The sequence below is a fragment of the Arachis stenosperma genome, chromosome 7, assembly GCF_014773155.1.
Source record: "Arachis stenosperma cultivar V10309 chromosome 7, arast.V10309.gnm1.PFL2, whole genome shotgun sequence".
In the NCBI taxonomy this organism is placed as follows: Eukaryota; Viridiplantae; Streptophyta; class Magnoliopsida; order Fabales; family Fabaceae; genus Arachis; species Arachis stenosperma.
Window position 1 is genome coordinate 22,369,991 of NC_080383.1, and position 18,984 is coordinate 22,388,974.

The following is an 18,984-nucleotide window of genomic DNA, read 5'->3' on the forward strand; positions in this document are numbered from 1 at the left end:
TTATTTATTTATTTTGAAAGAATAAAAAAAGTTTTTTTTTTGTATTTACCTCAATTATTAAATAGAATTTTATATTATTATTTCTGAATTTGTATTTCAAATACAGCTTTACAATACTACCAAAGAGAGTTTTTTGAGTTATTTATTTTTTATTTACAATATTTAAAAATTATATATAAAAATATGCATGTTATATTAACAATTATGACAAAAATGTTGGCTATAAATAGAGGTCCCCCCAATTGCATTGAAGCTCACAACATAGCAAACAGAACTTGCAACTTCCTCTGCTTTTTACACTCTGTTCTCTCTTATCAGAAAGGACTAAGAAAATTGGAATGGCACTTTCTACTACTACACTTCTAGTTGCTCTCATTGTTTCACTTATTGGTATCAACCTTCAAGGTGCCATTGCTGACTATGGTGGTGGTTGGCAGGGTGCACATGCCACTTTCTATGGGGGTGGTGATGCTTCTGGCACAATGGGTCAGTTTATTAGAGCCATTTTTTGTGCATGTGTTAATTATATTAACATAATAATAACATCAAGTATTAGTGTTGTGCATTTTGTTTAGACTTGGTCATTGTTTTTTTCTGATCTTCAACTATAAAAGATGTAAAATCTCAAACACAATGTTCATTAAAAATAACTACATTATTGTTATTAATGACCAATAAGACTTAATTTCATAATTTGTATGCATCTTTAGAGTTAAAATATTTTTGCATAGATATTTGATGATATATTACCATATCAGTTACTTACTTAAAATGTTAAAAGTTTTACAAATATAAATATATAATTAAATACGATATAACAAATATTTCTATCACACGTAAATTGGAATTGGTGCATGATTATGCAGGAGGAGCATGTGGTTATGGAAATTTGTATAGCCAAGGATATGGAACGAACACTGCAGCACTAAGCACAGCATTGTTCAACAATGGATTGAGCTGTGGTGCTTGCTATGAGATGAGGTGTGATGATGATCCAAGATGGTGCAAGCCTGGCTCCATTATTGTCACTGCTACAAACTTTTGTCCCCCAAATTTTGCTTTGGCTAACAACAATGGTGGATGGTGCAACCCTCCCCTTCAACACTTTGACATGGCTGAACCTGCATTCCTTCAAATTGCTGAGTATAGAGCTGGAATTGTGCCTGTTGCATTTAGAAGGTACAAATTTAGTAACAAAAAAATCATACGTTAAACAATTAATGTATTACTCTTTTTAAAGGCACAAATTTAGTAAATGGAACATTTGTTTTGTAATAATTGTAGTACCTAACCTAATCGAGTCGCTAAATCATTGGAGTACTTTATTGATATTCAAGTAGATGTTATAATATATATCTAAAAATGATATCTGCATGCTAAAAATGAATCACTAAATTAAGCATTATGTATTTATATATAAATATATATTATTTAATTTATTTTTTATGTATATTTTATATTTTAATATATATTTTATATAAATAATTCATTTAGTAATTATTTTTTGTATACACGTAGCATGGTTAACTATATATCTACTTGAGATTAGTTAAGATGATTATGACTTTAATTGTGTCTAGTAATTTTATATTCGAATATTTAAAAGAATAATGTTAAGAAATTAATTCTCTTTTTAAGTCAATATTAACTACTTTTTTAAAAAATATTTTATTTATATTAAATTTTAAATTTTAAATTATAAACTATTAATTTTAAATTTTAAATTATAAATAAAAAATCTAATATTAGTTATAATTAAAAATTAATTTTCTGTACTTTCTCTATTTAAAATTATAACATAATAAATTTTTTACACCTACAATGAGTAAACATTAAACTTAAAAAAATATATATATCTAGCCTGATTGCATTAGTTTATGATGAGGATTAAATGTATCAAACTTGTTCTAAATTTGTTCAAAATTGGACGTGGCAGAGTGCCTTGTATGAAAAAGGGAGGAATAAGGTTCACCATCAATGGCCATTCATACTTCAACCTGGTTTTGATCACAAACGTCGCGGGTGCAGGGGACATCCATGCAGTCTCAATCAAAGGGTCAAGAACTGCCTGGCAAACAATGTCAAGAAACTGGGGGCAAAATTGGCAAAGCAACTCATACCTTAACGGACAGAGCCTCTCTTTTCAAGTCACCGCCAGTGACGGTAGAACCGTCACAAGCTTCAACGTGGCACCAGCTAACTGGCAGTTTGGTCAAACTTTCCAAGGTGCTCAGTTTTAATTAAATAAAAAATAAATAAACTTAGCTAAATTAAATTGTACACTCACAATTTTTTGTTAACATGAACTAATCATATGACTAGTTTGTGTTAACAAAATTCATTCATCTCGGAAAGTGAAAAAAAAAATGAATCAAAGAAGTGTGTGTATGTTTTTGGTTTATTATTATTATTGGTGGAAGGAATTAAAGAAGTGTTATTAGGTATTGTTGATTGTTGTTGTAAGTTGTAGCTGTGTGATTTAAGAAGGGCCAGAGTGTTTTTATTGGTCTGGTAAGGATAGCTGAGGTGATTTAATATAACACCCGCTAGGGACTTCTTCACATATGTAATGTATTCTGCTATTATTGGATTGTTAATTTTATGAAATTAACTTTCAGTAACCCTTGGGGTTCATCATTATCTTTTAAGAAAATAATGCTGTCTATTTATTTTATTATATATAATCAAATATTTTAAGGTTGTCTACTCGCTATGATTAGTCCAAAAAAAAGATGAACCATTGTATAACCCACAGAGATTCTGGACTAGCTACTCTCACCCATGCATGTGTCCTTGGTTATACTAAAGTTCATTTTTTCTTAGGTCCAAATAAAAAACACACTCTCTTACCAAAATAAAATATTTCCTTTCTTCAGGCTGAAGGAAGCAAATATTTTTTTTCTAAAATAAAAAAAATTAAAAAACAATATAAAATATACCAAGAATCATAATATGGAATAAACGCCAAATTTATACTTAGAGAAGGGAATATTGAAATAAATAAATAATAAAATAAGATGAACAACATAACTAGGCCGAAAATGTGTAAACCCTATTATATAATTCTGATAACTGTATTTTTTTAACAATCAATATATATTTTTTGTTTTGTTATTTAAAAAAATATAAATATATAATTAATTAATAATAATAATTGAATTTTGTGTTTTGGTCATGAATAATTGTTTTTTTTTCTTGTCATGAATAATTGAATTTTTTTATACGCATCAAGCTATTGGGTTGTGTCATTAAGTAGGCCCAAATCCATATTGGGTGCTGTAAGAACCCATTTTATGTGTATCACCAAAACAAAAAGAGCTTCTCTCTTATATACCAAAAACAAAAGAACTTCTCTTATGAACAAAAAAAAAAAAAAACTTCTCAAAGATGACGGCAAGGCAAAATGTTAAGAAATCAATGTTGATAAAGATGACCTGTCCAAAAAAATGTTGATAAATCTGAGAAATTCTTCGATTATCTTCTTTGCCTTTGAGCATAAAAAACCATGCTCTTTAGTCATTAGTCGTTTCTCTTCCCTATCTATTTACTCATATGTTTCTTGAAACCTTATGTTTATCACTTTCTTTTAACGATTTTTCTCAATTCTATTTTTCACTCAATAGAGTTAAGGGTAATTTTTATCGTACAATTTCTAGGTAAAATCAAAACAAGGCAAATGAATATAAGTAAAATAAGATATTACATTTAACCGCATCAAATAAAATTGAAAATATCCAACCCCAAATTGAATTGTTCAATGTTTGAGCGTTACGTTACTTTCTGATATTTGATTGCTGCTAGTGCCAGAGCCAAAGCTTCATTCATTTTGTTTTGTCATTTTCCGTTTTGTCATCTTGGTTTTGTTTTGTATTGGACATGGCCATCGCAGTGATTAATCATAAAACATCGTATACCACGAGGCATATATTTTTTATTACTATCTTTTAGATTTATTGATTTTTTTAATTTTAAATTAGTTTAAGTTTGATCACATTGTCAAATAATCAAAAGTCACTTATATATTATATATCTCAGTATTTCATCAATATTTTCCGTCAATTCATTGATAATAGAATTCAAAATTTACGAGACTAATATTTTTATTAAAATTTAGTTAGTACTTAATTAAAAAATAAATAATTTTATATTATTAAATATTTTACATTATTAAAAATATTAATAATAATTAATTGATAATTACAAATTATAAAATTTTATTTATTGCTAATATTTTTTTTAATTTAATGATAAGTGTGCGTGACATGTGGACTATGCAAGAGTATCAATTCATAATTTGGGGAAGAGTAAAGTGAGGCCCACCCTGGCTAAGAAGGTAAGTGGAGTATGAGCGGTTTACGGCAACTATATTTGGGCTCTTGTGTGGAAACTTGAAAACGTTGCGTGACAGATTCCATGTGCCAATTGCCCTTTAAAATTGGCTTCATATAACCTATGGCTATCCTATGTTACAAATGTAATGTCCTGCACCAAAACCAGACTGATATAAATATTCTTTTTTTTTTAAAAAAGGAAAAATATATTAACAACTGTTTTAATTTCTATCATTATATTTATTTTTAGAGTATTTTTAGTATTACCTATTTAATTACACAGATTATAAAAAAATTATTTTTAGTGCTTCTATTATTAGACAGATTCTTGTTTAAATTTGTATCAAAACAATAACTATGTGACAACGAATAAGTATATATTAAATATTAGGATAGTTAAAATGGGTTAAATTTATCGGATAATGCGTTTGTCTTAAATGAACGAATTTTATTTCTAAAATTAAGTTTGTTTAAATTTTGAACTGAGTTCAATTAATCCAAAAAAAATAATGGGTTAAACGGATTTAACGAGCGACCCATTTAATTTTTTTGACATGTTTTTAAAAGAAAGAAGCATTTTAGTCGATATTTTTTATGATCCGACCCAAAAATTCGATTCGTCAACTAAAAAAAATACGATTTAGTTAAGGTTTTTTATCTAAACGTGATACTTTTTTGTCAAAATATTTTTTAAAAAATAAATAAAAAGGTAAACGGCCCAACTCATTTAATCTATCGGACTAACCATAAACAGTCCAGGTTAAAAAATTATGGTTCGCGAATGAAACGGAATTAAATGAATTAACCCATTTTACCCACAATCTTAAATGAACTGGACTGATCTATTTGATAGCCCTACTAAATTGAGGACTATGTTGAGGGAAGGGGTCATGTGTATGTGGTGGTTGTGGTTGACAACCACAATGAGGATCACCACATCCATTAAATTGATAAGCATTAGGAGTTGGATTGTACCCATAAGAAATCGAAGGAGGTTGTTGCCAAGAAGGTTGTCTATATGCTTGAGCTTCCTCCCATCTTTGATTTCCAAATCCTTGTTGCAAATCTCCATTGAAGCTTTCATTTCCATTTCCTACAACATAGTTTGAACCAAACTCATAGCCAAAGTGATGAGAATTCATAGTAGAAAAGGGAAAACAACAGCAAAATCTAATAAGAGATATAGAAACAAGAACCTAACTAGTGACTCAAACAAGCAAACAAACAAAGAGCAAACCTATTCATACTATCAACATATATACAATAACCAATAACAAGCACACATTGCAATTCTCCGGCAACGACGCCAAAAACTTGAAAGAGCGTTACCTCGGCTTAGAATTTCTTCTCGATAAAAGAGGAATAACTTTGTAGCAAGTATAGTTCAAATTGACAAATAACACTCAATCAAAGTGTAATTTTTGGTTATCACAAGTCCAACTCAATAAAAATAACCGAGAGCATTAGTCCCGGGTTGTTCTCCCTAGGAATTACAATCGAGTGCTCAATTATTGGTTATGAGTTTCATGGGTTGGGTTGATAAAAAGGGCAAGAAATTAAATGGCAAGAAATGTAAAATCAAACAACTAAATATAACAACTAATAAAAAGAGGCATTCATGGCAAGGATTGAGAATCTAGGCTTTCTATCCTAGTCATTAATTATCATACAATAGTTAACAAGAGCTAATCCTATTTTGTCATCTCCAACATCGGAAGAAGGTATAATGTTATCTTCATATTGAGAGAAAGTCAAATAGGACTAGTTAATCCCATTCCATAAGTAATGTTAATGGATACAAGACTAACTAATCACTCTAGATCACCAATCTAAATTGGGTATTAATGACTCAAGATTGCCCAATTTTTCTTTCCAAGTCAAGAATGCTCAAAATCTACTCTAAACCTAAGCCAAGCATTATGTCAATCACTTGGAAGACATAAAATAAAAACATGGTAAAAGTGCAATACTAATAAATTCTACCACTACCCAATGCAAGAAATTAACAATAACAACTCAAAGAAGCAAGGAAAGAACATAAAACCTCAAATTGCATTAAATGAAATTAAAACCAACAAAAGTGTTCATAAACTAAAAAGAGGCATAAAAGAGAAATTAACAAGAGGAACTAAGAAAATTAAAGCAAATTAACAAGGAAAAGTAAAGGAACTAAATCAAAACAAGTAATTAAACCTAAATCTAAGAGAAAACTAAACTAAGAACCCAAATTTCTAAAGAGAAAAGGAGCTTCTCTCTCTAGAACCAACCTAAAGCATGTTTCCTACTCTACCTAATTGCTCCCCCCTTGTCCAATCTTGAATTCTGCATCAAATAGCCTCAGAAATGAGTTGGATTTTGGCCTGAAAAGTTCAGAAATCACCCCTAGCGTCTTCACTTTAACGAGGTCACGTGACCAACGTCACGCGTACGCGTCGATTGGCAAAGTTCTCTTTCACGCGTACACGTGGGTGACGCGTACGCGATGCTGGCAAATTTTCTCCTCACTCGTACGCGTGGATGACGCGTGCGTATGGCCTTGAATTCTCCAAATGCTCATTTCTTCATGAATTCTCTACTTTGCATGCTTTTTTCTTCACTTCTTCCATCCAATCCTTACCTTATAAGCCTTCAATCACTCAACAAACATATCAAGGCATCGAATAGAATCAAAGTGAATTAAATTTAGCTATTTTAAGGTCTAAAAAATATGTTTTTACTCTTAAGTACAAATTAGGGAGAATTACAAAAACATGCTATTTTATTGAATAAATGTGAAATAAGTTGATAAAATTCCATAAATTCAACACAAGATAAACCACAAAATTGGGGTTTATCAATGCTGCTCTTGTTTCTCTTCTTGACGTTTGTTTATATAGCTTATGTCAATTTCAGTATGAACAGTTAGCCTATCCCAAACATAGGTTCATTAAGTCTATGCTGAAATAGTATGATTTTTCATATAATACTTAACCCTAAGCGCAATTCAAATACTAACTATGTTCCTCCTAAGTCGCTTCACTAATCACCATTTATTTCTGTCATTAAAACTTTACCTACTTTTTCTTCAATTTTTATCTTTTTTTTAACTTTTAATCTTTCCTCTGTCTTTACCTCACTAATATGTTATTACCACTCCCTAAGTATTTTATAAAGGTAATTATGAGATTTTGACCTTAAAGTTGTGTTCCTAAAACTTTTACCAAAAGTTGTCTTTTCACCATTATTTTAATATTTTTAATAAAATAATATTATTAATAATAATATTTAATATTTTATTATTATTTATTTTTTATTTTGATATTTATACCTTAATCCTTTAAACTTTTACTATTTACAATTTTACCCCACAAACACCAAAATAATTACAACTTTATCCTTTTTAAGATCTAAAAGGTGTTCATTATTGTTCTTCATCACACTCAAAGTGTTCTTCGTGTTCTTCATAAATTCTTCATATTCTTTCTCTGTTTTTACCTATTTTTCAATTTTTCAATAATCGATTTTTACCATTATTCATAATAAATTGGCAGCCACTAAAGCCCCATCTTTTTCACTTGATTTCAACACAAAATAAACCCCAATTTAAGGGTTAGGATTTGAAATTCCAGCAGCCACAAGAACATGTATTCATAGCTTGAATTTCACCAAAATTCATCAAAACTTCACCAAATTTTCACCAAAAATCAAGCATATATGCAACCAATTTTCAGCACAGCCAAATCATACAACATTCACACAACTCAAACACAATTAATCAAGATTAATTTTACCAAACTCTACCTTGATTTGCTGTTCCAAATTCGGTTATACTTCTAGGTGTTCTTAGAGCATTTTTTTCTCCTAAATCACATCAAGAACAACTTTAAATACAAAAATCCTCAACTGACTGAACCTTCATATGAATGTTAGGATGAGATTTCTCACCTTACCCTTGCTGGAAATTGAAGTTTCTTGGCCCTCAAGTCAAGTTAAGCATGATTCCTAAGGAAGAACATCAAGAAAACACATGTTCATGCATGTTTTCCTTGAAACCAAAGTAAAAGGGAGAAGGAACAGCTAACTCACCTTGGTTCTAGCCTTGATTAGTCATATGATTGTGAAGAGAAAGAAGAGAGAGTCATTTTGGTGTAATTGAAATTTTAATTTGAGTTTTAGTTCAGAAGAATCAAGCTTTGAAGATTTGGGACTAAAAACTTTTCTCTCTTTTCCTCTCTTGCTATTTTTGGCCACAAGGAGCAGATAAGTCAGCCTTGGGGGTATTGGGGTGGTAGAGGAGGGTCATGATTGGTTAGTTTGGAGGTGGTTTGAAATAATATTAAAATATTTCCGGTGTATAACTACTAAAATTAGATGTATCGGAACACACGTAAAAATACATCTAAAAATTCTTTTCAGAGCTACGAGTATAAATGACACTAGTAACATGTTTAATATGAGAATAGAACATATATGATGAGGCATTAGCATTTCTAAATTCATCAGAAAGTACTGGTGTTAACCTGCACCAGTAGACTCTGAACCCGGTTAAACCAATATCCTATTTTTAACTAAAATAGACCAGACAATATTTATAATATTATTCAAAAAACTCTAATATTAATATGATAATAATATTATATTGCTATTTCTCTTCTCTTCCACTTGGGACATTCTTTCTGAGTCAAGCCTTATATTAATCTCTTATTTTTTGTTGTTTAATTTCATTGGTCTTTTTTTTCTTGAATATATTGTATGTTAACCTGTGTTTATATTATTCGTACATACGTTGTTTCATTTTTTTTTATCAAACTTACTCAACACCCATAGATTAGATATCTATTAATATATAATAGGAGAGTAGTAGTAGGTTAGTTGCTTGACAAGTGGCATTTTGTATAATTGACAAGTGGAGCTTCCTGTGATAGACTTGTGGCACAACATTAAAAATCTATAAAATATAAAATAATACAAATTCAAAAAGTTCCTTGAAGAAAATGTTGCGTGGGAATTTTAATTGAATTCAATTTCAAAACCTTTATTGATTTTCTCTTATATTCTCATATGTGTTTGTGTGTTCACGTTTCATGCCAAAATTTAAAAAACTGAGAAAGCAAAAATTTAGAAAACGAGAAGGAAAGATGAGAGAGATGCAATTCTTGGCAGGGATGGCACCGGAAAGACTTCTCCAGCGACGTCATAGAGAAGAGAAGGTTAAGGGAGAGAGAGAAAGACAACGAAGCAGAATGATGATGGAGGCCATGCCGCTGTTGGATCCACATAACAGCTTCCATCGCAAAACGGCGTTGTAGCCGCTCCTTTGCCGGCAGCGGTGGTGGGTTCTGCGAACGCGAGTTGACCACTCGTCGATCGCTCGGTTACGTTAATTACAGCCATCCTCGGGATGGTTAGTTCTCTCGCTCACACAATTTGTTTTGTTGGAGACGCTAATTGGAATTGAATATGGATTTTAGTGTTAATATCTTCCCTGTGAATGGTTAGCTGTGAAATTTTTTTTTTTCTAAATTTCAATTGTGTTTTATGGAGCAAAAATATTTTAGTGGTTGGTGATGCAGAGAACTATCTTCCTTAGTTACTATAGTTTTTGTGTTTGTGTATCTTATTTTCATTTTCTGTATTATTTTTAGATACACTGGGGTATACCAAAAGAGGAGAAGATAATTATTAGTGGAAAGATTCAGTTCTAACAGGTAACGTTTAGTTCCTGTTACAGGACCAAAGAAATATCTTATCAAAAGACCCTTTTATTAATACATTTCTCTTGAATGACACTAGAAAAATGCAGTTTATGTGATCTGTGCTAATTCCAAATCAATTAAGAACTAAGACTCTGCTGCTGTAATTTGTTTACAGCTTACAGCTAGGTGAAGGGTTATTTTATGTGAAGCAGCTTAGCACAGGATGCCCTCCCAAGAAAGCAGTTGGGTAAGGTGAGAAATTTGGTTATTTTCTAGCATAAAGTATGAGAATCCTTTTTCGATTGCAGTTGGGAGAGCATCTGGCAAAAAAAAAGAAAACATACTGGCATAGGCTTTGGAGCTATTTCCGTTGAGAAGACAATAAGTTGGAGGCCCATACGGGTGAAGAGAACGTAGAGATTTGAGATGCCATGATCCGCCATGTTGCAGAGGTAATTTACTTTTTAAAAGTTAAAATAGTCATGCAAATCGTTTGATTGCGCAAAATCAATGAAATTTATGAAGTGTTTCTTTGACCATTAAACTTCACCGAAAGATTAGGTTATATAGCTTTGAAAAACAAGAACACATCTTGTGAAAGGATATCATGTATTTATGATTCTATTTTTATTTTTAATTTTTCTTGCTTTTTGATTTCTATAAATTTGTTTTCATATTCACTTTGTACTTCTCATTAATCGAATAGTTAAAGTTTATTTTTAAAGAGGACCTATTCAAGTTTTCTTCTGAACTATGAATGTTTAAAGGATTATATTGATATTCATTATTACCTCCATTGATAAAGATAATTGCACTACAATGTACTCTTCAAAGTGAGAATCACTAAGTGGTACTCTGTACTCTTAAAAAAAAGCATCTAAGAGAGACAATTATCTTAGAAGTAATTTTTTTATTTCCTCTGCACTACTCCAGTTTATTAATGTAAATATGGAATGCTTTTAACTTAAGTAGTTCTTTTTTTTCCTTTCTACAAGTATGCATATACAATAAATTAATTATTCTTTTGTATTTGAATATGCATCATTTATTTAATTATATTTAAAGAAAATATACATAATTATTTTATATTATGGCATTTTCGAAGAATAATCTATTAATAAGTTTTTGCAAAGTTATCATTGTAAGTAAAGTATTCCAATAGACAATAATATTAGTGTTTCTTAAGATCCTTTAATGATTTGTTTTAATAAGCATTCCATGCTTTGTTCTATTTGTTTGTAACTCTAAAATTATTATTGAAAAGTTTGACCAAAAGAAGCACATACAAGTTGCTGTTGTTCAATCTGCAATTTTAATTTAATAGGTTTCTTTTTCAGATTTATCCATGGTAGGGTTGTGTGGGAACTTCTTTATGATTTAGAAAACGGCTTTATCTTTGTTTGAGCAAGCGTTAGTGTGTTTGTTGTTGTTTTTTCGATTTTGTTGTTGGGTGTAGTTCCATCTCCAAAGATGTTCTCGACTTGAAGAAGCTTGGTGTCAAAGGTGTAATAACTCTTAATGAACCGTATAAAACTTTGGTACCATCATCTTTGTATAATGTAAGTATTTTAGCTTTTTTTTCATTGGAAAATTCTGAATTTGCATTTAGTATAAATCTTGAAATTTAGAATGTGGTGTGCATGTTTCAATGATACATCACAATAATGAGTTATTGAATTTTCACAAATAAGATTATAAGTAGTTTGATAATGTCTTGCAATATAGTTGTTTTTATTTTTGGTTTATTTGTTTGATTTGTTTTAGGCTCATGGAATCGGTCATTTAGCTGTGCTTCAACATTATATTTATTAAAGAATAGTACTTATTATTGTGCTTTAATCCTTTTTCTTTAATTTCAATAGTTGACGTATGAGATTAGTGAAAAGCATTCATGTAATTTACAATATCTAAATTGAGAATTTACAAATGTTTCTATATGTCCAGGCCCAAGAGGTCCAACGGTTTTCAATTGTGTAAGTTTTAAACTCCTTTATATCTTAATTTGGTCCACTTTTTTGTTTTGTCTTTTGAATCAATTGAATATTTTATCTCAATTTTATGGCTTTTCTATATATGGGATTTTATATTGTAAAGTATATGATTTTTTTTGTGTTCTACATGTTTGGTGAAAAACGAGGTTGAATCTTGTAGGAATATTGTTGTTTCCAAATGTAATAATGCTTTTCATTAAAATCTATTTTTCAGTAAACAAATAAATGAACGAATTAAGCGGTTAGTTATGTTTTAGTAATATTATTATTGTGCAAATAAGTGATAACAAATTTTTTTCTGCATTAATTGTGTGAAGGGCAAATCAACTATGTCAGTAATGGGATAAACACCTTTTTCTTTTGTTATTGTTCTGTGAAAAACTATCTCTTCGAATTATTTTATTCAGCAGTTATATTTTATTCAACATTCATCTTAAAGAAAATATGTTGTTAATTAAGGTGTGGTAGTGAGCTTTGGTATAATCTTCAATATATCTTTGAAAATTGTGATGAGTAAGCAATACTCTTTGGTGAATCGGTGAGAAATGCAAAACAAAAACAATTGGAGTCCAAGGCATTTGATATAAGTATTTTTACTACTTTTTAATTGTTAGAAAATTATTTTAATTTCCTAATTTATTTGTGGGCAATATATATATTAATTATAATCACAAATTATGTTATTTCAAATTAAATAACTTATATAATGTTGATCTCATTTATTGTTATAAATGCTAAATTGAATAAGTCATTATTACTTTTGATTTGGAATTAAATGAGAATAAAACTGGATATTATCTTTTGTTCATTAGATAATTATCTTTTAGAATTTAGATATATTATCTTTTGGACTTTAGACACTATTTTATTTGGGCTTTAGGGATTAACGGGTGCCATGCTCAAATATAAATAAGCCTTTAGAATTTCGGTCTCCAATATATCAAAGCCGCCTTTGTTGCTCTTTTTCTGTCAAAAGAGTCACAATTCAGCTGCCTAGGGATACAGAAGGTTTTGGTTGAGGAAAATCGAAAGAACCACAAGATCCAAATTCTTCCAATCATAATTCATGTTTATGAATTCAGGTACGCTTCCGCACTTCAATATTTTTGGTGATTCAATATGGATGATCTGGGTTAATAAAATTATTTATTCGAACAAGTGGTATCAGAGCCATCTATAATTTAATCATTAAAATATTCAATTTATTATTCCTTTTGAATTAATATATGTATATACATACGTCGTATACATTGGAATTGTTGCACAGTACATATATATACAATTTGATTTATTACCACTGTACACTTGTGTAATTTTGCTATGTGCGTGCACCATATTTATGTATGTATGCCATCGTGAGTTCCTCACACGTATGCATATACACGTACTATTATGTATACACGTACTATTATGCTTAGAAAATTCGTAAACATCATCATATTACTTTGGCTATATATATAGTTGTACTATTTGTGCACTTATGATGGAAATATAGTGTTACAGTTATTCGTTTTTTTCTTTTGAGATGATGCTCACATAATTGTTTTGAAAAATAAATATTGATGACTTATTCGAAACATTAATCGAATATTATTGAATTATAATTGTCTCAGATTTAATTACGTGTGTCATTAATTTGGTATAAAATTAATTGATTATTCTTTTAGGATATAAGGATTAATATGTATATGTCACTTATGTGAATATTAATTGATCCAAAAGGAGATTTCTATTTGGCTAAGTTATGTATACATAATAATAATAATAATAATAATAATAATAATAATAATAATAAAATTAATTGTTACATAAAGAAACTAATAACAATTTGATTTATTATACCCATCTGTTTTATAAAGTTTTGGTTTTAGAATAAATTGATTGAACATTATGCTGCCAAAGTAGCCTCTTTTGTAAAAATTGATTTATTCAAAACATAAGGAATATGGCGATACATAATTTATGCGAATATTGGTCAACCCAAAGGAAGGTCTATATTTTGCTGAATTATATACACATATTGATAGTAAATACATGTTTGGGTAACTAATTAAGAATAAAGTAATGCTTATTATTTATGCGGATAATAATCGGCCCAAAGGAAGTTTATTATTTGGCCAAATAATAAGCATTGCACACTTTTGTTTATTTTCTATTAATTATGCGGTCAATAACCGGCCCAAAGGAAGATTATTATTTGGCCAATTAATAGAAAATATATGCGGTAATAAATAGGTTGCGAAGTTTAAGTTTTCATGTGCGCATTAAGTCGGTCCAAAGAAAGGCTTAATGTGTGACAAGAATTTTGACAATATTTGATTAATGCAATGAGAGTATCACTTACAGTTAATTCTTCTATCCAAAGATTGAAAATTAATGTTGTGCTAGATATCTCAATATGGATTTTCCCATTAATTAACTAATGTTTACTGCATGTTTATTTATTCTAATCCAGAAACTATGGCTTTAGCTACCAATATTTCTGCACAAATTAGCAATATTCCTATGCTGAATGGTTCAAACTTTAAAGTTTGGAAGGATACCGTGGAGATTGTCCTCGTTTATATGGATCTAGATATAGCTCTTCGAACGGCCCAACTTATTTAATCTATCGGACTAACCATAAACAGTCCGGGGTAAAAAATTATGGTTCGCAAATGAAACGGAATTAAATGGATTAACCCATTTTACCCACAATCTTAAACGAACTGGACTGACTTATTTGATAGCCCTACTAAATATCAATATATCTCTATAAAAAATAATATTATATTTACAATATAATCAAATTCAATAAATAATATAATTAAATTAGATTTATATTAATAATTAAATTTTATAAAAATATATAAATTTAGTTATTTTGTATTTTAAAGGCACATGAACATAATAATTAAAAAATTTAAATCTTTGATATATCTAACGTATTAGAAAGAAAAAAAAGCATATTTTCAATCATTTTTAATACATTTTTATGATATTTTATATTAAATTCATATTTATAGAAAAATATGAAAAAATACAAAATACAATGCTACTGAATTTTAGTATTTATAAAAAAATAATTATTAGGTAGAAATGTATTATTATTATTATTACTAAAATATATATGTATGATTAATTTTGATTATTATAAATTTTAATATATATTCTATGTATGTAATTAATATTCAAAATAAATATCCAACTCTAACTCCGGCTGCATATTGTCTTTTGCTCATTCAAGTATTTAGTCCGAAATAATTTTTAGTAAAAGGTAAAGTTAGATGAATAATGAAAATTATAATTATTATTTTTTTAAAAAAGTATACATTATCCATGTTATTTTTATTTTTTATTTTTTTATTGTTAAAACAAACTTTTACCCTTTATATTTTATTGAAAAATATTCTTTGGGATAACATATATAGTCCTCAAATATTAAGTTTAACTTTGCAAAGTATTGTATATGAATTTTGGATAACATAATTCTCATCTTAATTTTTAGTTATGGTTCATTTGTCATAAAAAATAATTTTATATTAATTTTTGTATTATAAATAATAAATAAAAATTTAAAATATTTCTCTTTTTTCATTAAAAAGAATTAAATTTAGTTTTTATTATAATTTTACTTAAAAAATTAATTAATTAAAATAATTAAAATTAATATAATTATTAATTTTTTTATAATAATATTATTAAAATTTATAAATTAAAAAATAATTCACTATTATAAAAAAGTTAATATGCAAAAAATTAATAAGTTCATAAATAACAATAATACACAATATATAATAATTCAAACTTAAACTAATTTGCAACATTACTTAATATAAAGAAAAACATAGTTATACTCTATAGTTGACGATGTGCATTGTGAAATTGTCATACATATCCAATCAAGTCCGCTTTTAGTTGTCAATGTTGTTGCCTATGTTGAAGTTGAGCATTTTTTTTTTTGGAGAAATTGATGCTATAGTGCAAAGTCTTTCTCTCCCAACTGAAGTTGTGATAAGCTATTTTCGACATCGTCATACTCTAGGTGTAACAGCCCAGACCACTCGCTAGCACGATATTGTTCACTTTAGCACACAAGGCCTCACGGTTTTGTTTTTGACGATATGGATGATAGTCGAAATCCCCCACACTCACTCGTCAAAACGCGTCATGCTAGGGAAAGGTATCCACACCCTTATAAGGCATGCTTCGTTTCCCACCCCAACCGATGTGGGACCTTATAATCCACCCCCTAAGGGAGCCAAACGCCCTCGCTGGCACATCGATTCGGGCTCCAACTCTAATACCATCTGTAACAACTCAGACCACCAGCTAGCACGATATTGTCTGCTTTGGCATACAAGGCCTCACAATTTTGCCTTTGACGATAGGGATGATAGTCGAAACCCCCCACACTCACTCGTCAAAACACGTCATGCTAGGGAGAGGTAGCCACACCCTTATAAGGCATGTTTCGTTTCCCTCTCCACCCAATATGGGACCTTACACTAGGTCTTGAACAAAATTTTCTGCATAAGTGTCTCTTTCATCCTCAACAATCATATTGTGCAATATAATACAAGTTCTCATTATGTTTGCAAACTTCTTCTTTTTCCAAAAGCGTGTTGGACCACGTAAGTGTGCTTGCAACACTTCGAATATTTGTTCCACGTCTTTTTTTCCCTTATTGGTATTGTGCAGATAACTTGCATTTCTTCTCTTGTGGCTGTAATATTGATTTGACAAATGTTGTCCATTCAAGATAAATATCACCCACTAAATAGTATCGCATAATATAATTATTACTATTAATAGTATAATTTACCTCCGGAGAATGATCTAACTAGTTGATAACATAATTTGAACTAAAAACTCCAAAAAATTTCATATCCAAAAGTCTGAAGATGCTACAACCTCAACTACTATAGTTGTAACCCGACGATAATTAGTAATGTACATACCTTTCCACGGCTTTAGACAATTTTTTCATTGCCAATGCATGCAATCGATACTATCCAATATGCTAGAAAAGCTATGAGCCTCCATCATTTGTAGCAGACATTGTACATCATTCAAATTTGGTTTTCGTAAGTATTAATCTTCAAAATTTTTTTCAAGTATTCAATTGTGGTGCTCTTGTCTATGTGCACATAATCATCAATAACATCAGTTGTTACACCATATGCTAACATTCGTATCGCAACTGTGTATTTTTAAAGTGTGACAAGTCTCTTCTCCTAATAGCATAACCCTATGTTAAAAATACAGATAGATATTTGAGAGGGTGCTTACCGTTCGAAAGAACACGTGTCTTCTCATTCGAAACCTCATTCAAAAAATATCAGCATTATACACCGTCTCATCTGTAAAGTAATCTTTCAAAAGGCGATCATGTCGGCAGCTCAATCTCTGTTGATCCATCTACGAGAAGTTGGAAAAGAGCTTTTTTCGATGTCTTCTTCCTCTGAATCATCGAACAAACACTCATCGATCTAATTATCTATTAGTGTGTTATCTTGCCTTCTTCTTTTGCCATACAAATCTTCATTAAATATATTCTCAAAATTTCTAGCCATTTATTGAAATATAGTATTTAGTATTCTTTTATAGTGAGAAGCTAATTTTAAAGTGGAATTTGTGATTGTAAATATTTGATAATTGATATTTACAAGTGTCTTCACAACAAATAACTACTTCTCAACGGGTAGTTTTACAACGTTTAGTTCATAATAGTTAGTGTTGAGTTAAGAAATTAACTAAATTAATTAATGATGACAAACATTATTTTTGGGCAATTATCTAATTAATGTTAATTATTTATGATTAAATATTGCAGGCCAAAATTGATATACAAAGCAGCAGCCCAAAGTGAATGGAAAATATAAACAAGGCTGGTAGGCTACAAAAACAACAACAGCCCAAGAAAATCAAAGAAATGAAGTCAGATGGGGCAAAAGGGTTGCATGAATCAAAACCAATCCAAGACCGTATCCATCACTCCAAGCTGATCCCTCTCGTTTGCTTTTACCAAAAGCAATGTTCACTTTTCATCTCGGTCAGAAATCACAGAAGTGAGAGAGAGCTTCTTCCCTAAGCTATTCACTAAAGAAGCAAGAAAGAGAAGGTTAAGCAAAAAGGGGTTGAGGTCTAATCAACCATATCAAACCAAATCAAGCTAAGGCAAAGATCAAAGGTAACCCATGTCCAATTGCATACATTCTACCTTCTTCTCTTCTTCCCATCTCTCTGCCAGTCCAAAAATAGAATACATGGAAAAGTTGATCTCTGTTCTTTACTGCTGTGCATCTACGGTTAAAATTATGTCTCGGGGGCCAAGTAGTTTTTTCAATGGCCAAGATCTGTGTTCACCTTTGAAAGACTTTTTGTGTTTGCTGTCTTGAGGCTTTTGGTCAACAAAGGAGGTCAGAACAAAATTTCCTAAATTGAGGATTAATGGAAGAAAGTGAACGGCTGGGTTGGTGAAGTACACAGCTCAAGGGTTGACCTAGGGGAGAGTGACTCAGTAACATGCAAGGAGATACAAAAGAAGTTAGTTCACCATTCAGAAGCCAAGGAGAGATAACCAGTGTTCTTAAGGTGTATGTTCTGAGAAGAGCTCTCTGAAGAAGTTCATCTACTTGGACAGTGCTTCCTAGTAAAAAGAGCATTCCGCCAGAATGAAGAACTGAATCAGAGGCTAGCAAATTCGGTTTATCACATAGCAAAGAGGCTGTTGAAGAGTCAACCTCCTTCATGTTTTACATATTGTAATTTTCTTTTTAATATTTATCTTTCTGTAATTTCTTGAGTAAAAAGACATAATGAGAGAGCTCAAGTAAAAGTCAATGAGTGGAAAGAGGCTGAGTGATACACTTGAGAAAAAAGCCTAGAGTTATTTCATATTTCTTTAGGTAAGTCTGTGTCTTATATCTTGTACATGTTAGGTATCCCTTTCTTAGTTGGATTAGCACTAACAGTGACGAGTTAGGTATTTGCATAGCCAAAGTC

General features: G+C 30.1%; 1 protein-coding gene across 1 annotated transcript; it reads left to right on the top strand.

The window, feature by feature from the left end:
* The first annotated feature begins 273 nt into the window (after positions 1–273).
* Positions 274–2,574, top strand: LOC130941341 (expansin-A10-like). The gene is made up of 3 exons (XM_057869813.1): positions 274–486; positions 867–1,179; positions 1,937–2,574. The coding sequence occupies exons 1-3, from the start codon at positions 339–341 to the stop codon at positions 2,238–2,240; spliced, it is 765 nt and encodes a 254-aa protein (XP_057725796.1). The 5' UTR covers positions 274–338; the 3' UTR covers positions 2,241–2,574.
* Positions 2,575–18,984: the final 16,410 nt, after the last annotated feature.